The 21208-nt window shown below is 36.0% G+C and overlaps 1 protein-coding gene across 6 annotated transcripts in view; it reads left to right on the forward strand.

Moving 5' to 3' along the window:
- Nucleotides 1-21208, forward strand: part of ATM (ATM serine/threonine kinase) — a 127081-nt gene that overhangs the window by 44978 nt on the left and 60895 nt on the right. For all 6 annotated transcript variants that reach the window (XM_006150955.3, XM_027772858.1, XM_014588796.2 and 3 more), the window contains 11 exons: nucleotides 888-1061; nucleotides 1967-2136; nucleotides 3596-3842; nucleotides 5422-5537; nucleotides 6577-6703; nucleotides 7823-8022; nucleotides 12938-13112; nucleotides 13625-13789; nucleotides 14531-14663; nucleotides 16675-16770; nucleotides 20504-20675. In XM_006150955.3, coding sequence (XP_006151017.1) covers nucleotides 888-1061; nucleotides 1967-2136; nucleotides 3596-3842; nucleotides 5422-5537; nucleotides 6577-6703; nucleotides 7823-8022; nucleotides 12938-13112; nucleotides 13625-13789; nucleotides 14531-14663; nucleotides 16675-16770; nucleotides 20504-20675 — 1775 coding nt within the window. The remainder of the gene's footprint in view (nucleotides 1-887; nucleotides 1062-1966; nucleotides 2137-3595; nucleotides 3843-5421; nucleotides 5538-6576; nucleotides 6704-7822; nucleotides 8023-12937; nucleotides 13113-13624; nucleotides 13790-14530; nucleotides 14664-16674; nucleotides 16771-20503; nucleotides 20676-21208) is intronic.

Consider the following 21208-nt stretch of genomic DNA (forward strand, 5'->3'; position numbering starts at 1 on the left):
GTGTTCAAATTTATTTATTTATGCCCTGATTTGTTTCTGAAAAAAGGATCTGAGATGATTAACTAAATGACTATCAAGTCTGTAACAGCAGGGATCAGACAGTAGTGCACTGATAAAATGAAACGCTCTATAAGGCATTCCCATGGTAAGTTCTTGGTTCAGGTTTGGAGACCTCCCTGAGAACCCTGGGAACACACTTGCCCATGATCCAGAGCTGACTGAAGGGTTGGAGTGGATCAGTATCCTGTTGGGAGTGTTGCCTCTCATTCGCTCATGGAACAAATAGACTGGAAAAATACCTATGATAGTCTTAAACTGAGGATAATTGGTGGAAAAATGTAAATTTAGAAAATGGATTTCAGTAGGGCCAGCCCATGGCCTCATGTTTAATTAAGGCCGCTGGATCCCATGTAGTTGAACTCATGCCATGGTTCGAATCCCCAACTTGGCGGTTTGAAAAACACACTGGACATGTGTGCGTACCCGAAATCCCAAAAGGAAGGAGAAATGGAGAAGAGCTTGCCATGTGATGGTGCCCCATGGAGGGTGCTTTCTGGCTTCTGTCTTTCTTTGTGTGTCTCTCTCCAAAGAGCACACACACCCTCTGGCAAAATTTTAAAAAGAAAAACAATTTAAATAGATTGGAAAAGATTATTATAAACACTTTCCTTTGTCAGTTCTTTCCATAAAAGCTTATGAAGAGTAGTCATTTTCAACCTAGAAAACAACATTTTCTCAAAATCTTTACTATTAGCTTCATCATTGTAGGATTAAAACTGTTCACAGGTGACTCAAATGTTGTTATGTTTCTTTGATTTCAGCCTGATTGGTTCTTTTGAAATGTTTAAATATTTACAGTACATTATTTTTTTTTAATTCTTTTGAAGCCCCACAGTGCTCAGAACCATGAACTTTTGGATGAGACTTATAATAGAAAATCTGTCTTACTGATGATGATAGCAGTGGTTTTATATTGTAGCCCTGTCTGTGAAAAACAGGCTTTGTTTGCCCTGTGCAAATCTGTGAAAGAGAATGGATTAGATCCTCTCCTTGTGAAAAAGGTATATGTGGATGAATATTTTTTAATAGTCTTCTTTGGATAACTTTGGAAATAACAAGAATGAATGAATAATTGAACCTTTATTTCACAGACCAAGCCTTCTGGAATAGCATTTATTAAGGGAATCACAGGGAGGTAAGAGTAGAATCAAGGGTGGCACACTGGGATCTGGCAAGGCCAGAGGTAAAGTTTTAGAGCTAAGAAGCTTTTAAGTCATATGATCAAGAGCAGAGGACTGGGGTCCGAGACTTGTGATTGTATCAGCAGAGTGTTGGAGAATGTTGGCCCCTGCCCTTTCCCACCGCCTTAGCATTGATGGTTTGCAGAGCTCCAGGCCTGTCTGTTACAGACTTCTCCATGGTAAGTCAGTAGGAGGATATATCACATGATGCCAGCCTGGCTTAGGATGATCTGTAGGTAATCAGGTTTAGACAAGTTCATCTTTTTTAAAATTATTATTTAATGTAATTTATCATTACTATTTTTTAATTTGACCAGAGAGAGAGAGAGAGGGAAAGTGAGAAAGTAAGCCGTCAGGTCTGGGACTCAAACTACAGTTGGCCATGATTTTAAGTGGTATACAGTGTTTAGATTTTTCTTATTTGGGTTTAAGACTGAGAAGAATAATTTCACTTTAAACCTTCCTTTGAGATATAATAAAATAGTAGAAAGGGTAACATATTGTCAAGTTTTTATTAACATGTATTAAGGGTTTGAAATGTACCAGATACTGCAGATTTTAAATTTAAAAAATTGGTGTAATGTCCTCATTTTCCTCTTTATTGTCTTAATCTTATAAATGAGGAAATCAATGTATAAAAAGGTTAAATGAATGTTTCAAGGTCCTACTGTAAATAATATTGCTGTAACAAGAATTTAAATGTTTTTCTTTTTTGGTTTGTGCAGGTTTTAGAGAAAGTTTCTGAAACTTTTGGATATAGACATTTAGAAGATTTCATGGCTTCTCATTTAGATTACCTGGTTTTAGAATGGCTAAATCTTCAAGATACTGAATACAGCTTATCTTCTTTTCCTTTTATTTTATTAAACTATACAAATGTTGAAGATTTCTATAGGTAGGTTTATACATGGCATTTGTGAAATATGTTACGTTTAGGAATCATGTTTGGCATTTTTCCCTGCCTCATCACTGCCACCTGTATGGACACAGAAACACAGGTGGGAGGCTTCATAGTATGAGAAACAAGACAGCTTGTTTTGGTGAGAATGTACAGGAGACAATCACTGGACTTAGAATCTGCTCCTAGCTATGCTTGTCAGCAGCCATGTGACTTTGGGCAAGCTAAATAACCACCCCCTGTGCTTTGGTTTTTTTAGTTTGCAAAGTATGGCAGTTACACAAGGACATCTTTTTGGTTCTTTTTAGCTTTAATATTTGATCATCTTTCCTTTAGTAAAAAATAAAAAACAAATGACTAGTGGCTAATTATTTCTGCCTTATTCTTTTCTGTTGCTTACCTAAACAGCTATTTAGTCATTACTTGTATTAGACTTAGAAGTTTAATGTAAAAGCATTCATTTTGCCAACTCTATCTCTGGAGAGAAAGGATTTGAGATATATAGCTACCAGGCTGATGAGGCATCAGGCATCTCATATTTGTTGAGCACACTTTGTATTAGGGTCTTTGCTAGACATTTTACATGTAGCATGTAGTGAATGAGTTTCAGCCGTCTATAATAGAGCTTTCTGCATTTTCATAGATTATAAAAAGTTAGTAGATAGTTGCTTTAAAAGGTATATTCATACAAAAGTTAGTGATCTTCATTATTCATTTTGGCAATAACCAGCATATATATTTATTCTTTGATTTTATACATTGCTTTCACATTTTATTTTTCAATAACTTTACATTAATTTTCATGCAAAAGAAATAAATGTAAAATTTGAGGCCAGCAGGTGGCGTGGTGGTTAAGGCACTGGAATTCCCACATGGCCAACTGCGGTTCAAGTCCTGGATCTGGAGGTGGCGCGCTTGCGCTCTCTCTCTCTCCCTCCACCCCCTCGCCCACTTACTGTCTTTCTCTGGCAAAACTCGTGAAAAAATAATAATAAATAAATAAATCTTTAAAAATGTAAATTAAATTCAAGTCTAACTTTTTTGATTGCAGAGTTAGGCTGGTATATTCTAAGAACTATTTTTTTAGTATGACTATTTAGAATTTATTTTCCCATTTGTAAAAATTACAACAGTTATATATTTTAAAGAATTATTTATTTAACTTTATTTATTAATTTATTTACTTATTTTAATTTGACCAGAGAGGGGGAGAGAGAAAAAATGAGAAAGCAAGCTGCCAGGTCTGGGATTAAACTATGGTAGGCCATGTGGGAGTCCAGCACCCTTAACTACCATGCTACCTGCCAACCTCACAATAAGAATATTTAATGATCTAATAAAAAGTGATGCTCTAATGCTGATTATATCAAAGCATTTTGTTATTTTAAGAACTGTAGTATAATATTTTAGTTTTAAAAGTTATATGTTATATATGTTAAATTTTTACATTTTTTAGATCTTGTTACAAGGTTTTAATTCCACATCTGGTGATTAGAAGTCATTTTGATGAGGTGAAGTCCATTGCCAATCAGATTCAAGAGGAATGGAAAAGTCTTCTAACAGACTGCTTTCCAAAGATCCTTGTAAACATTCTTCCTTACTTTGCTTATGAGGGTACAGGAGACAGTGGGATGGCACAGCAGAGAGAGACTGCCACCAAAGTCTACGATATGCTCAAAGGTGAAAACTTACTGGGCAAACAGGTATGGCTTAAACCTCTACCTAATTTTGAATCCCCCAACTGGTCTGAGAAAAGCCTTTAAATCTTAAAGCTATATTCATAATTTCTACAATTAAATTTAACTTGTGGTAGTCACTAGCATAACAAACCCATTAATTTTCTTGGTTCTATGGTGTTATCTCCCTTTGATTGGCTTGCATTTATTTATTTATTTATTTTGAGAGAGATTGATGTTATTGTTGTTATAGGGCACATTCACTCGCCAGAGAGACAGAGAAAGACAGACAGGAAGCGAGGAATCACCTCCCCAGAGGGGACGGCCATGCCACAGTCCTTTCTCCTCCAGTCTCCTCTTGGGATTCCAAGAGGATCCTCTTTCATGCCTTGGACACACAAACACGTGTGGCTGGCATGAGTTATAAGTCACCAGGTCCGGGACATGAACTGTGGTCAACTATGTGGGAGTCCAATGATATAACCATTATACCATCTGCTGGTCCCTGACTGGCTTTTAAACAAGTGGACATGTTTCTTATCAGAAATAACATGATCAAGGGACCAGCAGTTAGCATAATGGCTGTGTCGCTGGACTCCCACATAGTCAACCGTGGTTCGCGTCCCGGACCCAGTGGCTTAAAACTCACGCCAGGCGCATGTGCATGTGTGCCCAAGATCCTGAGAGGAGAATGGAGGAGAAGGGATTGCAGTGTGTCCATCCCCTCTGGGGGGTGATTTCTCGCTTTCTGTCTCTGTGTCTCTCTCTGTCTGTCTGGCGAGCGCACGCGCCCTATAGCAAAAACCTCTAAAAAAAAAAAAAAAAAGAATAAAAAAAAAGAAATAATAACAACAAAAAAACCTTTTGAAATGATTTTATTGTTTCTGCCCTTTAAAATGCTATTGTTTTTATTTTTTATTTTCAATTTTGCTCTAAGGTGCATGTGCATGCCAAGGAGAGAGCAGGAGAGAAAGTAAAAAATTACCTCTCAAGAGGGATGGTCATCCCACAATCTCTTTTCCTCCAGTATCTTCTCAGGATTTTTTGGGGGGACGCATAAACACCCACTCGGCATGTTTTTTAAGTCAGTAGGTCCTGGACTCGAACTGAACAGTTGGCCATCTGGGATCAGGCTGCTTTAATTACCTTGCCACCGGCTGACTCTAAAATATTTTTTTAATTGCTAGTGATATATTAATTCAGAGTGTTAAATTCAAGTAATGCTTACCAGCATACAGAAAGTCTTCTTAGGACCAGCAGATGGTATAATGGTTATGTCGCTGGACTCCCATGTAGTCGACCCGCAGTTGGAATCCTGGACCTGGTGGCTTAAACTCATGCTGGGTGCATGTGTATTCATGTCCAAGATCCTGAGAGGAGAATGGAGGAGAAGGGATTGCAGTGTGGCCATCCCCTCCTGGAGGGTGATTTCTCACTTTCTGTCTCTCTTATCTCTCTCGAGAGTGCATGTGCCCTATTGTAAAAATCTCTCTTTAAAAAAAAAAATCGTAACTACTACTTGGAAATAACAAAAACATAAACCCATTGAGATTAAAAGTCACAAATATAAAAATGCTAAATATATTTTTATGTTTTATCTTTGCAGATTGACCATTTATTCATTAATAATTTACCAGAGATTGTGGTGGAGTTGTTGATGACTTTACACGAACCAGCTAATCCTGGTTCCAGTCAAAGCACTAACCTCTGTGACTTTTCTGGGTACGCATGTTTTAAACTTACAAAATTAGCTGCAGCTTCACAATGTCCTATGGAAGCTTGTTGGTTAACAACTTCAAATGTCTATTTCAATTTTTAGAAATGTATTCTTCTTTAAAAGTTTGTTTCCTTAAAAATAGGCACCTTCAAGTTGAAGTAATGACCTATTCACTTTTACTGTGGACTCCCTATATTAATTGCTCTTCCTAGTTGACCACTCGCCTGGCAAATCTAATGATCGTTTTCTTCTCAATCTTCCTGTAATATTGAACATTGTTCCATCTGTTGTCCTTTGAAGTTTTTTCCCTCTGGATATTGCTACTGGTTCTCTTCTTATCAGTAACTCCCTTTAGCTGTCAGAAGCATGCTTCTTAGGTGTACAGTTTATTTTGAATGTGAAACTCCCTTGGTTGTTTATTAATGTTAGAGTTATTTTCCCAGCTTTATTATAAATTACTTGAAAATACCCTTTACTCTTTTAATATGACTTACTGTGCTAGCCAGTAAGTCATATTACTATAGTAATACTGGGTCGTCAGAAAAGTCATGACACACTCTCGCTTAGAGAAACATAGAGAAAAATACATTATGACTTTTCCAGTGACCCAATAATATCTAAACAAGTACTTTCACATAAATAATTTCATTCTGTTTAGTGTTTGATTGTCCTGTCTTAAAATATTGTTGGTTTTACAGTACTAGCATAAAGCTTTGATTCAAAGGTGACATGAAATAAATACTGAGGCACATTTGTGGAGTTGCCATCAACTGCATAAAAGATTATTTAGGCAAATAGTTTAGAAGTGTTTAAGTCATAGAGGATGAAAAGTATTTTAAATACTGACTGATATATGTGGACTGTTACATGTCATTTGTGATTTTATTAAAAGTAGAGTTTTTCAGTAGAAAAACAGTTTCAAAATTTGGGTGTTATTATCATCTGAATTTTCATTTTGGAAGTTCATTTGTTTATCAGTAAAGCCTGATTTTATCTTCCTAATTTTGTTCTGAAATGGCCATTTTTCTCTAAAATTCTTTTTAGGGATTTGGATCCTGCTCCTAATCCACCTCATTTTCCATCACATGTGATTAAAGCAACATTTGCGTATATCAGCAATTGTCATAAAACCAAGTTTAAAAGCATTTTAGAAATTCTTTCCAAAAGCCCTGTAAGTATGCATTACTAATATAATAATTGAAGAGCATTCTTTCTTGTTCAGCTAGAAAATCCGTATAATTACATCTTAAAGAGAAAAAGTAAACAGAAAATCTGTCTGAATATTTAAAAAGAAAAATACTCATTTACAAATTTATATTTTGGTATTTTACTGGTCAGCATTGCTTGACCTGTTAAACGTGAGGCTGGACACTGTAGTCATATCTTAGCTCTGGGAAAATACGTATATATTTTTTAAATTATTTTATTTATTTTATTTGCTATAGGGTACGTGCACTTGCCAAATAGAGAGAGAGAGAGAGAGTGAGTGAGAAAGCACGCCCTATGGGCATGACCATGCCCCAATTCCATTTCCATTCTCCTCTCAGGATTTTAGGCACACACGCACAGATGCCCAGCATGTCTTTCAAGCCACTGGGTCTAGGAGTCAGGCTGTAGTTAGCCATATGGATTCAGCTGCCTTTACCACTACACCTCCAGCTGTACAACATGAGAATACACTAATTATAGTTTACTATCTGAAAACTAAATAAAATGGCAGTAGTTTTTTTAAGGTTAACAGAGGAATATTCTTTTTAAAGAATTATTTAATTTTATTTGTTATTATTTTTTAATTTATGAAAGAGAGAATAGGAAAGTGAGAAAACAAGCCACCATTTCAGAGACTCAAACCATGGTCAGCCATATGGGAGTCCAGCTCTTTAACCAACATGTCATGTGCTGGCTCCCAGATAGTAATATTCTTTTTTTTGAGAGAGATTTTTGCTATAGCGAGCGTGCACTCAGTAGAGAGACAGAAATCAAGAAATCTTCCCCCCCACCAGGGGAAATGACCATGTGGCAATCCGTTCTCTTGGAATTTGGGGCACACATGCATAAATGCCCAGTGTTAAATTTGAAGCCACCAGGTCCAGGACTTAACTGGGATCAGTCATGTGGGAGTCCAGTGCCCTAACCACCACACTACCTGTTGGCCCTGATACTAATATTCTTAATGTAATATTTTGCATTTGATAACAAACCCAAATCTAAATTTTTAATACAAAAGATATTACAGCTGAGTACATGTGATTAGAGAGGTTTTTAACTAAATAATATGTTTATTTTCTAGGATTCATATCAGAAAATTCTTCTGGCCATATGTGAACAAGCTACTGAGACAAACAATGTTTATAAAAAACATAGAATTCATAAAATATATCACCTGTTTGTTAGTTTATTATTGAAAGATATAAAAAGTGGCTTAGGAGGAGCCTGGGCCTTTGTTCTTCGAGATGTTATTTATACTTTAATTCATTATATCAACAAAAGGTAAATAATATACTTGGCCCAATATATAAGCAGTCTTTTACCCACTAATTATGACTATTTCTAAAACTTTTTCCTTACTGAAAACCAAATTTTTCTATTCATTAATCAGTAACTACACTCCCCCTTCCCACCAGCTCCTCATAACCTTTAATCTACTCTCTGTCACAATGAATTTGCCTGTTCTGGATATTTTATATTAGCAGAATTGTACAATACTTGTCTTTTTGTATCTGGCTTATTTTACTTAGCATAATGTTTTCAGGGGTCATCCATGTTGTAGCACGTATCAGAACTTTTCTTTCTTTTTATAGATGAATAGTATTCCATTGTGTGTGTTTATTCCGTTATACACGCCTGGCATATTTTTCAAGCTACTGGATCTGAGAATCTTACCACGCAATTGGCCATGTGGGATCCAGCCACTTTAATCTTAATCACTATGCCACTGGCCGGCCCAAGAGTTCTTTATATATTTTTGTATTAAACCTTTATTAGATATATGATTTGAAAATACTTGCTTCTATTCTATAATTTTTTTAACTTCCCTTTTGTTTTTTGATACACACTTTTTAATTTTGATGAAGCCATTTATGTTTTCTTTTGTTGCTTTATCTTTTGGTATCATATATGTAAAAATCCATTGTCAAATCCAGTGTCATGAAAATTTACTTTTATCTTTTATTCTAAGATCTAATCTCTTACATTTTAGGTCCTTGATTCTTTTTTCTTTTTTTTTATTTTGAGAGGTTTTTCTTATAGGGCGTGTGCACTCACCAGAAAGACAGAGACAAAAAGCGAGAAATCACCCTCCCCCCACAGAGGGGATGGTCACGCCGCAATCCCTTCTCCTCCATTCTCCTCTTGGGATCTTGGGCATGCACACGTGCCCAGCATGAGTTTAAGCCACCGGGTCCAGGACTTGAACCGTGGTTGACTACGTGGGAGTCCAGCGACATAGCCATTACACTAACTGCTGGTCCCAGGTCATTGATTCATTTTAAGTTAATTTATATTTATGGTGTGAGATGTAGGGATCCAGCTTCATGCTTTTGCATGTGAAAATCTAGTTGACCCCCATCACCATTTGTTGAGGAAACTGTTCTTTCTCCATTGCATAGACTTGGCACCTTTGTCAAAAGTCAATTTACCAATGATCTCTGGGTTTATTTCTGGACTCTCAATTCTAGTCCCTTGATCTGTAGGTCTGTTCTTATACCAGGACCACACTGTTTGTTTTTCACTATAACTTTATAGTACTAAAATAGAAAGTGTGACTCTTCCCACTTTGAACTTTTTCAAGATGGTTTTGGTTCTTTGGGGCTTCTTGTAATTTCATATGAATTAGAGAATCAACATTTTCATTTCTGCCATAACTTTTGGAATTTTGATCACTTGGTTAGTATTGACATCTTAACAATATTGCCTTTGAATCCATAAACATGGCATGTTGGATTTTCTTTAATTTCTTTTTTGTAGTTTTTAATGTACAAATTTTTCACATCCTTGGCTAAATTTATTTCTAGGTATTTAGTTCCTTTAGATGTTATTGTAAATTAGATTAGTTTCTTATTTTCCTTTTTGGATTGGCATTCTGTTATATAGCGCACAGATGATTTTTGTGTATTACTCATGTTCATTTATTGATTCTGGTAGCTTTTTGTGAATTCTTTAAATTTGTTGTTCTTTATGTTTGTTTATTTGTTTATTTGTGTTGGCCTATCGAATCAAGACATCTGTGAATAGAGATAGTCTCATTTCTTCCTTTCTAATTTGGATGTATTTTCTTTCTTTTTCTTATTAACTGCCCTGTTAGAACTTCAGTATAATATTGAATAACAATAGAGAAAATGGGCATTTCCTGTCTTGTTACTGATCTTAGGGAGAAAGCTTTTAGCCTTTTACCATTGAGTATCATGCTTTCTCAGGGGTTTCCATAAATTCCCTTTATTATACTGAGATTGTTCCTGTCCATTGCTATTTTTCTTAGTATTTTTTAAAGAAGTAATTTTATTTATTATTGTTATTATTTTAATTTGACCAGAGAAAGAGAGAAAGTGAGAAAGCAAGCCACCAGGTCCAGGACTCAAACCATGGTCGGCCATGTGGGAGTCCAGCACCTTAACTACTACACCACCTGTCAGCCCCAGTTTTTTTTTTTTCCCCCAATCATGAAAGGATGTTAGGTTTTGTCAGATGCCTTTTCTGTATTTGTTGAGATAACATTTTTTTCTTTTATGCTATCAATGTTATTAAATGGATTGACACTGTGTGTGTGTGTTTGTGTTGAATTGCTCTTAAATTCCTGCAATAAATCTTATTTGGTCATAGTATATTATCCTTTTTAATATGCTGTTGGGTTCAGTTTGCTAATATGTACTCTTCATAAAGAGTATTGGATATTGTAATTTTCTTGTGTTTTGGGTTTTTTTCTGTCTTCTTTTTTTCACTTTGGTATCAGAGAAATGTTGGCTTCACGGAAGGTATTAGGAAATGTTCCTTATTATTATTTTTTAAAGAGTTTGAATAGTGTTAATTCTTTAAATGTGTGGTAAAATTCACCAGTAAAGTCTTCTGATCTTTGATTTTCTTTGTCGAGATAGTCATTATTGATTCAGTATTGTGTTTCAGGTCTGTTCAGGTATTCTATTTATTCTTGAGTCAGTTTTTAAAATTTTTGTGTTCTTAGGAATTTATTCATTTCATTAAATTGTCTTATTTTTAATCTAGGTTAAGTATAATTGCTAATAGTATTCTCTTTATTTCTTTTTTTCCCTTCTCTGTTTTTTTTTAAATCTAGCTCCAGAAAGTTATCAATTTATCTTTTCATAGGAGCTAATTTTTGGTTTTGTTAATTTTTTTTTCCTATTCTCTCTGTTTTCTATTTATCTCCTCTTTAATCTTTGTTCTCTTTCCTTGTCTAGCTTTAGGCTTAGTTTGCTCCCATATTCTAGTTACTTAAGAGGTAAAGTTAGGTTATTGAATTGAGATTTTTAACATCATCATTATTATTATTATTGTTAATGGAATTTACTGCTACAAATTTTCCTGCTGGACTGCCTTTGCTGCATCTCATAGGTTTTGATGTGTTAACGTTTTTCATTCTTCTGTAAACTCTTTCATAATGTTTAAGACAGATGTTTTAAAATCTTTCTGTAGTAATTCCTATGTCTGAGCTTTCTCAGGAATTAATTTCATCAATATATTTTATTCCTCTGAATGGACCACATGTTCTTGTTCTTTCTATACCTTGTTTGTTTTTGTTGAAAGCTGGACATTTCCATATCAAAATGTGATAACTATGGAAATAAAAATATTCCCTTCTCCAAAGTTAAACCTTTTTTTCTGATTGTTGAAGACCAATTGTATTACTAACTTAGCCACCTATGTTTACAGAGTATATTCTGTGCATGGTGACTGAAGACTACTTCTTGCTTGTGTTTAGGTAGCATGTGATGGAGATTTCCTTGAATTCTTGATCATTAGCAGGGGCATGAGAAAGAGAAAACTTCCTAGTATTCACATATTGGTTCTATGCTGAGACTCTCATTTAATACATGGCTAGGGTTACACTGAACCTTAGGATCAGCTGCACGTAAAAACTTAAGAGTCTTCTCTGAACAGAAGTCAGACGTTGGTCGTGCGCTTGGCTTTCTATTTTCTCTCTAATTTGTTGATGCTTTTGAATGCACTGATTTCCCAAAGAAACTTGTCTCCCTTGCTTTTCTTCCCTGGCTTTAGTCAGTCTGTTCTATGGTATCTTTTGCCCTACTCACCTGTGGGTTGTTGGCCAACTTTACAAAGTTTCAAGCAACACCTGCAGCTTTTATAACCTGGGTGAAGTCCATTAAGCCAAACAGAGCCAATCACCTTGACCAATCACCCTACATCAGTCCTTCAAATATGCTCCCCAGCAGGTTAGAATAGACATACAGAACAGTTTGCAGACAAGGATTCTCTGAATAGCCACCATGAATCACATGTTTCACACTGGGGATGTAAGCTACTATTTTTGTGACTGCTTCCAAGCTGGAGAATGGGTGATGACAGGACGAGTAAAATTACCACAAAGCTTTCCTGTAGTTTTTCAGTTGCCTTTTTCTTGGTTTAGCATTTTCTTAACTGCTATAAACTTTTAATTGTTTTACAAAGTTCTAACAAAGTTGGTTCTAGGGACCAGCAGGTGACATGGAAGTTGGGATAACTGGATCCCACGTAGCCTATGACATGGTTCAGTACTGGGTCAGTGACTTGAAGAATAAGCAGGCACATGTGCATGCATGCCTAAAATCCCAAGAGGAGAATGGAAGATGAGGGATGATTTCTCATGTTCCCTCTTCTCTCTGTCTCCAGTGAGCTTAGGCACCCTGTAGCTTGTACATACGCACACACACACACACACACACACGCACACACACACAGAGTTGGTTCTGGCAGTTTAACTTCCTTTTTTTTTTTTTTAAGAGTGATTTTTGCTAAAATGTACATGTGCTTGCTTACCAGAGACACAGAGAGAGAAAGTGAGAAATCACCCCCAAAGTAGGGATGGCCATGCCACAATCCCTTCTCCTTTCTCCTGGGATTTTGGGCCCAGCATGAATCTCAAATCTCTGGGTCTGGGACTTGAACTATAGTCGGCTGTGTGGGAGTCCAGTGCCCCAACCACTATGCCACCTGCTGGCCCCAATTTTGCTTATTTTTCAATGTTTCTATCAGTAGATGGGAGTTTAGAGATGCTTGCTCCATGTTTTGCTGACATCACTGTTCTTTGTAGTTTAAAAAGCATTAAAGTATTAGAGATGAAAGTGATTTCTGTTATCAAGCCATGTTAGAATTACAGGTGTTGAATAAAAATGACTTTTGGATGAATTTATTTTGAAGCAGTTTCCTAGAATTCATTTTGTTTTCCCTATCTTAGGCCTTCTCACTTCATGGATGTGTCATTACGCACCTTCTCTCTGTGTTGTGACCTATTAAATCGGGTGTGCCAGGCAGCAGTGACTTATTGTAAGGATGCTTTAGAAAACCATCTTCATGTTATTGTTGGTACACTTATACCCCTTGTGGATGATCACATGGAGGTTCAGGAACAGGTAATTTCTTGAATCATCTTCAAAATGGTATTTGAAATAGATTGGTAGATTGGGGGAGCTGAGTGTTTTATATTTACTTGATATTTAGTCATTATAGTGAAAATATTTTTTGTAAAATGGAAAAACATTCTTAATGAATTAATCTAGTTAAATACAGAACACCAAAAATTTTTATCTAACAAGTAGCCTGGTAGTTTTGTCTATTATATGAAGTGTAGAATTAGTCAATATGGGGGATAGCAATTCACACCATTATGATGGTATTTGAGACATCATTTACATATGTCTCACTAGTGTTAGCATTTTATACTTATTGGAGCACCTTCCGTATATGTAGAATTATTTAAAAGCACAGGACTAAAAGTTGGGTATCTTAGAAGTAGTGAACATTTTATCTAAACTAAATTAGTACAATAGAACTTCAATTATTTATTACAATTGTTTTTTATTGTCTTCAGAGTATAATTACTTATTTCTTCCCCTTTAATTTTTTCTTTTTAAATTATATTTAGGTATTGGACTTGTTGAAATACTTAGTGATAGAAAACAAGGATAATGAGAACCTGTATCTCACAATTAAGCTTTTAGATCCTTTTCCTGACCGTGTTGTTTTTAAGGATTTGCGTGTTACTCAGCAGAAAATTAAATACAGTAAAGGACCCTTTTCACTCTGGGAGGTAATACAAATTCCATTATCTTACAGTTTTGTGTTAGAGAACATAGACAGTAGCACTTTTTTAAAACCTCCAATACTATAGCAATAAAAAACGGAATTTTTAAAATTGTGGTAAAAGAGCATATAACATGCAATATACCCTTTTAACAAAAAAGTTAATCGTAATGTATTTCCTTACATTGCAGTAAAATATCAAAGCTTTCTGGTAAACATGTAAATTTAAATTTTTAAGGAATGTGATACAAAATTTTCTTAATATACATATAGTACCACAGCCCATTAACATATCAAAATTACCATCTAATCCTTTCAGAGTCAATATTAACATTAGAGATGATAATTAACTATTTAAAGAATATTGCAAGTTTAAATCTTGTTTTAACCTTTATAAAAGTGAAAATTATGTTCATGTATATTTTCCTTAGTTTTATAATTCTCATAGTCTGTATTTAAGTATCAATATGAAAATATATTTAAATACATTAAAATGTAAAGCTAGAGTTATACTGCTAAATATAGAGAAATTACAATTTTTCTCTCCAACTTAGTTTACGAGAATTTAAAGGATTAAAATGTTGCATAGTTTGAAGTGGAAGAAGTAATTGATTTCTGCTGTATCTTGTTCGGTAGTATTAAAAGTGATATATAAAAGGCACTAATTTTTTTTTCTTTTACTAAATTTTGTTTCACAGATTTAACCAATACAGGTTAAAAGCTAGTTTAAACCAATTTTCTCTTTTAGGAAATTAACCATTTTCTCTCAGTAAGTGTGTACGATGCCCTTCCATTAACAAGGCTAGAGGGTCTGAAGGATCTTCGAAGACAGCTGGAACAAAATAAAGATCAGATCATGGATCTCATGAGAGCATCTCAAGGTACTAATATTAATGGATTATTTCTACCTGTTTCTTTTTGAAAGAATCTTTTATAAATTCTTGCTCTTGGCTCGATTGCCACAGACTTAGTTCAGACTCTAGTCATTTAGTTAAGACCCTCATAATTTCTCACCTAACCACAAGATTGTTCCTAACTAGTTTCCTCACCTTGAACTATTTTCATTGTTCCATCATCTGCCAGAATGACTTTGCTAAACTCAAATATGATTATGTTATGCTATTTAAAAATTTTTTAACAGCTTCCTACTGCCTAAGTAAAAATTTTTAATTTCTTAGAGCCAGACATACAAGGTAATCTCTTTGCCTTCTACTCCAACTAACTAGAATGAAGGAAATTACTTTCATTTTAAACTTGTTAGCTGTGTGTGTGTGTGTGTGTGTGTTTCTAACTTTCTTTTTAAAAAACTTAAAACATTTGTACGTTAAATTTGAGTTTATATTATTACAATATTGTACTTGGGAGGAAACTTCTTTTTTAATGAATTATTTTTATTTAACTTTCTACTTCCTTTATTTTTCTTTTCTTTTTTTGGAGAGGTTTTTGCTATCGGGCATGTGCGCTCTCCAGAAAGACAGAGAGAGACAGAGAGATAGAAAGTGAGAAATCATCCCCCCCACCCCCGCCAGGGTGGTTGGCCACGCCGCAATCCCTTCTCCTCCACTCTCCTCTCGGGATCTTGGGCAGGCACACACGCACACGCACCTGGCCTGAGTTTAAGCCACCGGGTCCAGGACTTGAACCACGGTCGACTACATGGGAGTCCAGCAACATAGCCATTACGCTAACTGCTGGTTCCACTTCTTCCTTTTTTTAATCTTTTAATTTGACCAGAGAGCAAGAGTGAAAGTGAGAGAGAGAGAGAGACAGTGAGAAAGCAAAAAAGATGACAGGTCTAAGATTCAAATGGCAGTCGGCCATGTGAGAGTTCCAGCACCCTTAACCACCATGCCACCTTCTGGTCCCTGGGGAAACCTTTTCTTATGTTTTCATTTTCATTTTCCTGTGTCAACTAATTTATATTTCTAGGGTATTATTTTTATCCTCAGTACCTTTTATTTTTTGAGAGATTTTTGCTATATACCATGTGTACGGACCAGAGAGACAGAAGCTAGAAATCACCTTCCAGGGGTTATGGCCACCTACAGTCCCTTCTCCTCCATCCTCAGGGTCTTGGGCATACACACGCACACATGCCCAACATGAATTTTAAGCCTCTGGGTCTGGGACTCGAACATGGTAGTTCATTGACTTAACCATTAGGACATCTACTCAGGCCCCTATTCTCAGTATTTTTAAAAACTAATGTTGTGACTATCTAAGCTTGAGTTTCTAGTTAATATAAAATATTAACACTACTGTTTTTTGTTACTGTGCGTTCAGATACTAGACCTGCGTTGTGTGATACACCCACTAGTTATTTGCAGCTATTTAAATTTAAATAAATAAAGCTAAATAAAATTTAAAATTTGATCTTTTGCTGTACTAGCATATATTAAATTCTAGTATATGTAGCAAGTACTTGTCATTGGACAGCACAGACTATAGACACTTCTATCATTGCACAAAGCTTTATAGCACAGTGCTGGTCTAGACTCTGAATGCTAGTTGTTAAAAAAACCAAGCAGGCTCCCAAGGTCTCTTATACCTGTAATGTTGACTGATTCTTGTATTTCTAATTGTTTGTGATTTTGCTAAGGTATTGACCTCTCTGCATAATTCAAGATGTTTTTCTGTATTTGCCAAATAGGGCTAATTGTTTCATATAATAATTTTAAGTTCATGACTATATGTTTTGCGAAATAGTGCTAATTACTTCACATGATAGTTTAAGTTCATTCACTACGTATTTTTTAAGCTGCTTATGACTTAAAATCTTTTTTAAAGTTAATAAAAATTTTAATAAGATAATTTACTGTATATGTATTTTGTAAACAAAAGTATTGTCTCCTTGATCATTTAACTATTTTTATTTTTTGAAATTACTCCTAGATGACCCACAAGATAGCATTATGGTGAAGCTAGTTGTCAGCTTGTTGCAGTTATCCAAGATGGCAGTAAACCACACTGGTGAAAGAGAAGTTTTAGGTAAACTATTTGGATGAGTGAATGTGAGTTTTTTTATGTTTGAGTGGTCATTTTTATAATACCTTCAAATAAGTAAAAATTTGTCAATTTGAATATTGGGGAATTATGAGATGATAGTTAAGTTACATTTCTGTTTAATTCAAGTATCCCTGAGTAGCCCCCTTTCCATATGTTCCTTCCTTAAGTATTCATATAAAATGAAAAGTTAGTGATTTGCACATGTATATAATTACAACTTTGAAAATATTTTGTAAACATTTAGGAAAGCCAGAAATATTTATTTGTAGAGTTAAGTTACAAATAAATTAACTTCTGCTACATTTTATAAATATAGTATAACTGACTGGCTAGATATCTTATATAACTTCTATTTTATATGAAATAAGAATGAAGACTTGGAGAGCTTGATTAAACTCAAAACATTAAAAAAAAAAAATTCCAGTTCAGTCCTACTGCATTTTGGGCTTAAACCAATTTAAGATAAAAAGCTAACATCCTATCCAGTGTAGGCATTTAGATTTGGCGATCACAGGATGGAAAAATCACATAAGTAAACTCAACTTGAACCTGCCATGACAGCTCTCCTTTGAATAAGAAACATGGAAGCAGTAAGTCACAGATCCTCCTGTCTTTCAACACAGCCTTAACTTCTCAGTGGGAGGTTGGTAACTAGGAGAATTCTTTTTTCCATAGATTTTTTTATTGAAATATATCTTACATGTAGAAAAGTATACAGATCATAGTATATAGCTTTAATAATTTGTAATTGAGCATCCCTGTGCATCTAGCATCCAGACTTAGAAACAGAACCTTACCAGAGCCCTGGAAGTTTCCTTTGAATTTGTCTTATTGTTTATAGTAGTACTGTTTTCATGACTTTGTGATTTGCTATAAAAGCCTTAAGTGGCTTTCTTGTGTAGGATAAAATTAGTGATTCCTACTCATGGCTGACATCTTAACTAGTGAAAAGACTGTCCACTTTCCCCTTATGATCAAGACTGTAACAGGGTACCCATTTTTACCACTGCTATTCAGCATTGTATTGGAAGTTCTAACCAGAGCACTTAGACATGAAAAAGAAATTAAAGCATCTAAGTTGGAAAAGAAATGAAACTGTCTGCTTACGGATGGCATGATCCCACATATAGAAAATCTCAGACACAGAGACCAGCAGTTGGCATAATGGCTGTCTCTGGACTCCCATATGGTCGACTGTGGTTCAAGTCCCGGACCCGGTGCCTTAAACTCATGCCAGGCACGTGTGCGTGCATGCCCAAGATCCCAAGAAGAGAATGGAGGAGAAGGGACTGCAGTGTGGCCATCCCCCCTGGGAGGGTGGTTTCTTGCTTTCTGTCTCTCTATCTCTCTTTCTGGTTAGCACACGTGCCCTATAGCAGAAACCTCTCCGGAAAAAAAAAAAAAGAAAAAAAGGGAAAGAAAACCTTAGACACATAAGAAAGCTACTATAGAGCTAATAATCATTGAATTCAATGAAAGATGGTACAAAGTCAACACATACAAATCAGTTATATTGGTATATATCAGCCAAGAACAATCCAAAAAGGATTTAGAATAGCATCTAAAAGAAGTAGATACCTAGGAAAAAATTTAGCCAGGTAGGTGAAAGACATGCATTCTACAATGGTATCTTCAAAAAGTTTATGGGGGGACCAGCAGTTAGCATAATGGCTATGTTGCTGAACTCCCATGTAGCTGACCACGGTTCAAGTCCTAGACTCGGTGGCTTAAACTCACACCAGGCGTGTGTGCGTGAGTGCCCAAGATCCTGAGAGGAGAATGGAGGAGAAGGGATTGCAGTGTGGCCATCCCACCTGGGGGGGTGATTTCTCGCTTTCTATCTCTCCGTCTCTGTCTTTCTGGCAAGTGCACATGCTCTATAGCAAAAACTTCTCAAAAAAAAAAAAGAAAAAAAAATTATGGGAAAATGCTTATTACAAAAATACTATGCATAGGGCCAGGAGGTGGCATGGTGGTCAAGACACTGGACACTCCCACATGGCTGACTGTAGTTCAATTCCTAGACCTAGTGATTTGCTTTCTCACTTTTCCTCACTCTGTGTCTCTCTAGTCAAATGAAAATAAATGAATAATTTTTAAAAGTTAAAATAAATCATTCTTTTTTAAGAATGATTTAATTTAACTTTATTTATCCATTTATTTATTTTCATTTGACCAGAGAGGGATAGAGTGAGAGAGAGAGAGAAACTGAGAAAGCAAGCCACCAGGTCTGAGACTCTAACCATGGCTGGCCATACGGAAGTCCAGCACCCTTAACCACCACACCACTTGCCAGCCCCAAAATAAATAATTCTTAAAAAAAAAAATAAGATACTTAGATTTCAAAATTATTGACACAAAAGTAAACTTTTTTTTTTTTAAATACTGCTATTGGGTATGTGCATTCACTAGAGGGACTGAGGGAGAAAGTGAGAAATCACCCTGTAGGAGGGATGACCATAGTTTCTTCTCCACCCTCCTCTTCAGATTTTGGGCACGCACACACTTGTGTCTGGTGGTGTATTTTTCAAACTGCCAGATCCAGGACTCAAGCTGTTCAGTTAGCGATGTGGCATCCAAACATCTTAACCACCAAGCTACCCGATAAACCTTTACTTTAACCCCATTTTTCCCTGAAATTTTTAAGTTTTTACCATAGGGCTTGTGTTCTTGCTGAACAGAGAGACAGAGTGAGCGGAAAAGTGAGACGTCACCCCCTTGGCAGTATGGCCACACTGCAATCTCATTTCCATTCTTCTCTTGGGATTTTGGGTATGCATGCACATGTACCCAGTGTGATTTTTTCAAGCTACCACATCCAGGATTCAGTCTGCTCAATCAGCCATGTAGGATTCAGCATCTTAACCTCCACCGCCTACCCACCCTCCACAAACTATTTGAAGTCCCCTCATATAGTTAGAAATGAGTCACTAAGTGCATACCACACTCAGGGGAGGGGAATTGGGTTTCACCTTTTCAAAGGAAGACTATCAGATAATTCGTGGAATTTTATTTTAGTTTTGCTATAGGGCATGTGCACTCATGAAAGAGAGGAAAAGAGAAACTCCCCCAGTAAGAATGGCTACATGGCATTCCCTTCTTTTCCATTCTCTTGAGATTTTGGGTGCACATGCACCAAGCATGTTTCTTAAGCTATTGGGTCTGGGACTTGAATGATACAGTTGGCCATGGATCTAGCCACTTTAACCTCCATGCCACCAGCTGGTCCCAAAATCTGCAGACATTTTAACAAATACTATGACTGGGAAATAGGATCAAGAGTCCTCTAGGGTGCTAAAAATGTTTTTTCTTTATCTGGTATAGTAACACAAGTTAAAAAAACTATGTGAGAATGTTAAATTTTTACTGAATTATGCTTTAAAATTTGTTGACTTTATGTCTGTGATACCTCAAAAGTTTTTAACAGTTATGCTTAATCTTTTTGTGCAGTGGCCATATTTAGACTTTCATCCTTAATAGTATATTCTATTACTAGTTTACCTACTGCATATGATTCTATACAGGAAAATATCTGTTAACCACATGCGTGACGTGTAAAGGAAATCATACAGTATTTCATAGCTTCTTTATTCATAATCTTTGAAAACCTAAAATCTTAAAAAATGACAAAACAGCATTATATCTTTGAAGTTAGCAAATTTCTGTTTTGTGTATCTTGGCTATGACTCTACTCAAATGAAATTTCCTTATGTAGAGGCTGTTGGAGGCTGCTTGGGAGAAATAGGTCCTATAGATTTCTCTACCATAGCCATACAACATGGTAAAGATACATCTTATACCAAGGCCATTGAGTTATTTGAAGATAAAGAACTTCAGTGGACCTTCGTAATTCTCACCTACCTGAACAACACGTTGGTAGAAGATTGGTGAGTATTTATTGATACTTTATATCTGATCACAGTTATTTAATTTGATATTCAATGAGAAAGATACTTCATATAAACTAACATTTCTTGCTTTATCTTTTAAGTTCTTAGATATGTATTTTTTAATTTGTCAAAGGACACATGTGCTCACTGGGGAGAGGCAAGGGAGGGAGGAAGGAGGGAGAGAAGGGGAGAAAAGTACCTCTTAACATGGTCACACTGCAGTCCCTTCTCCATTTCTTTTTTTTTTGAGAGGTTTTTGCTATAGGGCGCGTGCGCTCGCCAGACAGACAGAGACATAGAGACAGAAAGCGAGAAATCACCCCCCAGGGGGGATGGTCACGCCACAATCCCTTCTCCTCCATTCTCCTCTCGGGATCTTGGGCACGCACGCACACGCGCCCGGCGTGAGATTTAAGCCACCGGGTCCGAGACGCGAACCGCGGTCGACTACGTGGGAGTCCAGCGACATAGCCGTTATGCTAACTGCTGGTTCCCCCTTCTCCATTTCTTCATTCTGTCAGAATTTTTAG

This window comes from Tupaia chinensis, unplaced genomic scaffold (assembly GCF_000334495.1).
Source record: "Tupaia chinensis unplaced genomic scaffold, TupChi_1.0 Scaffold000311_2, whole genome shotgun sequence".
NCBI classification, from domain to species: domain Eukaryota; kingdom Metazoa; phylum Chordata; class Mammalia; order Scandentia; family Tupaiidae; genus Tupaia; species Tupaia belangeri.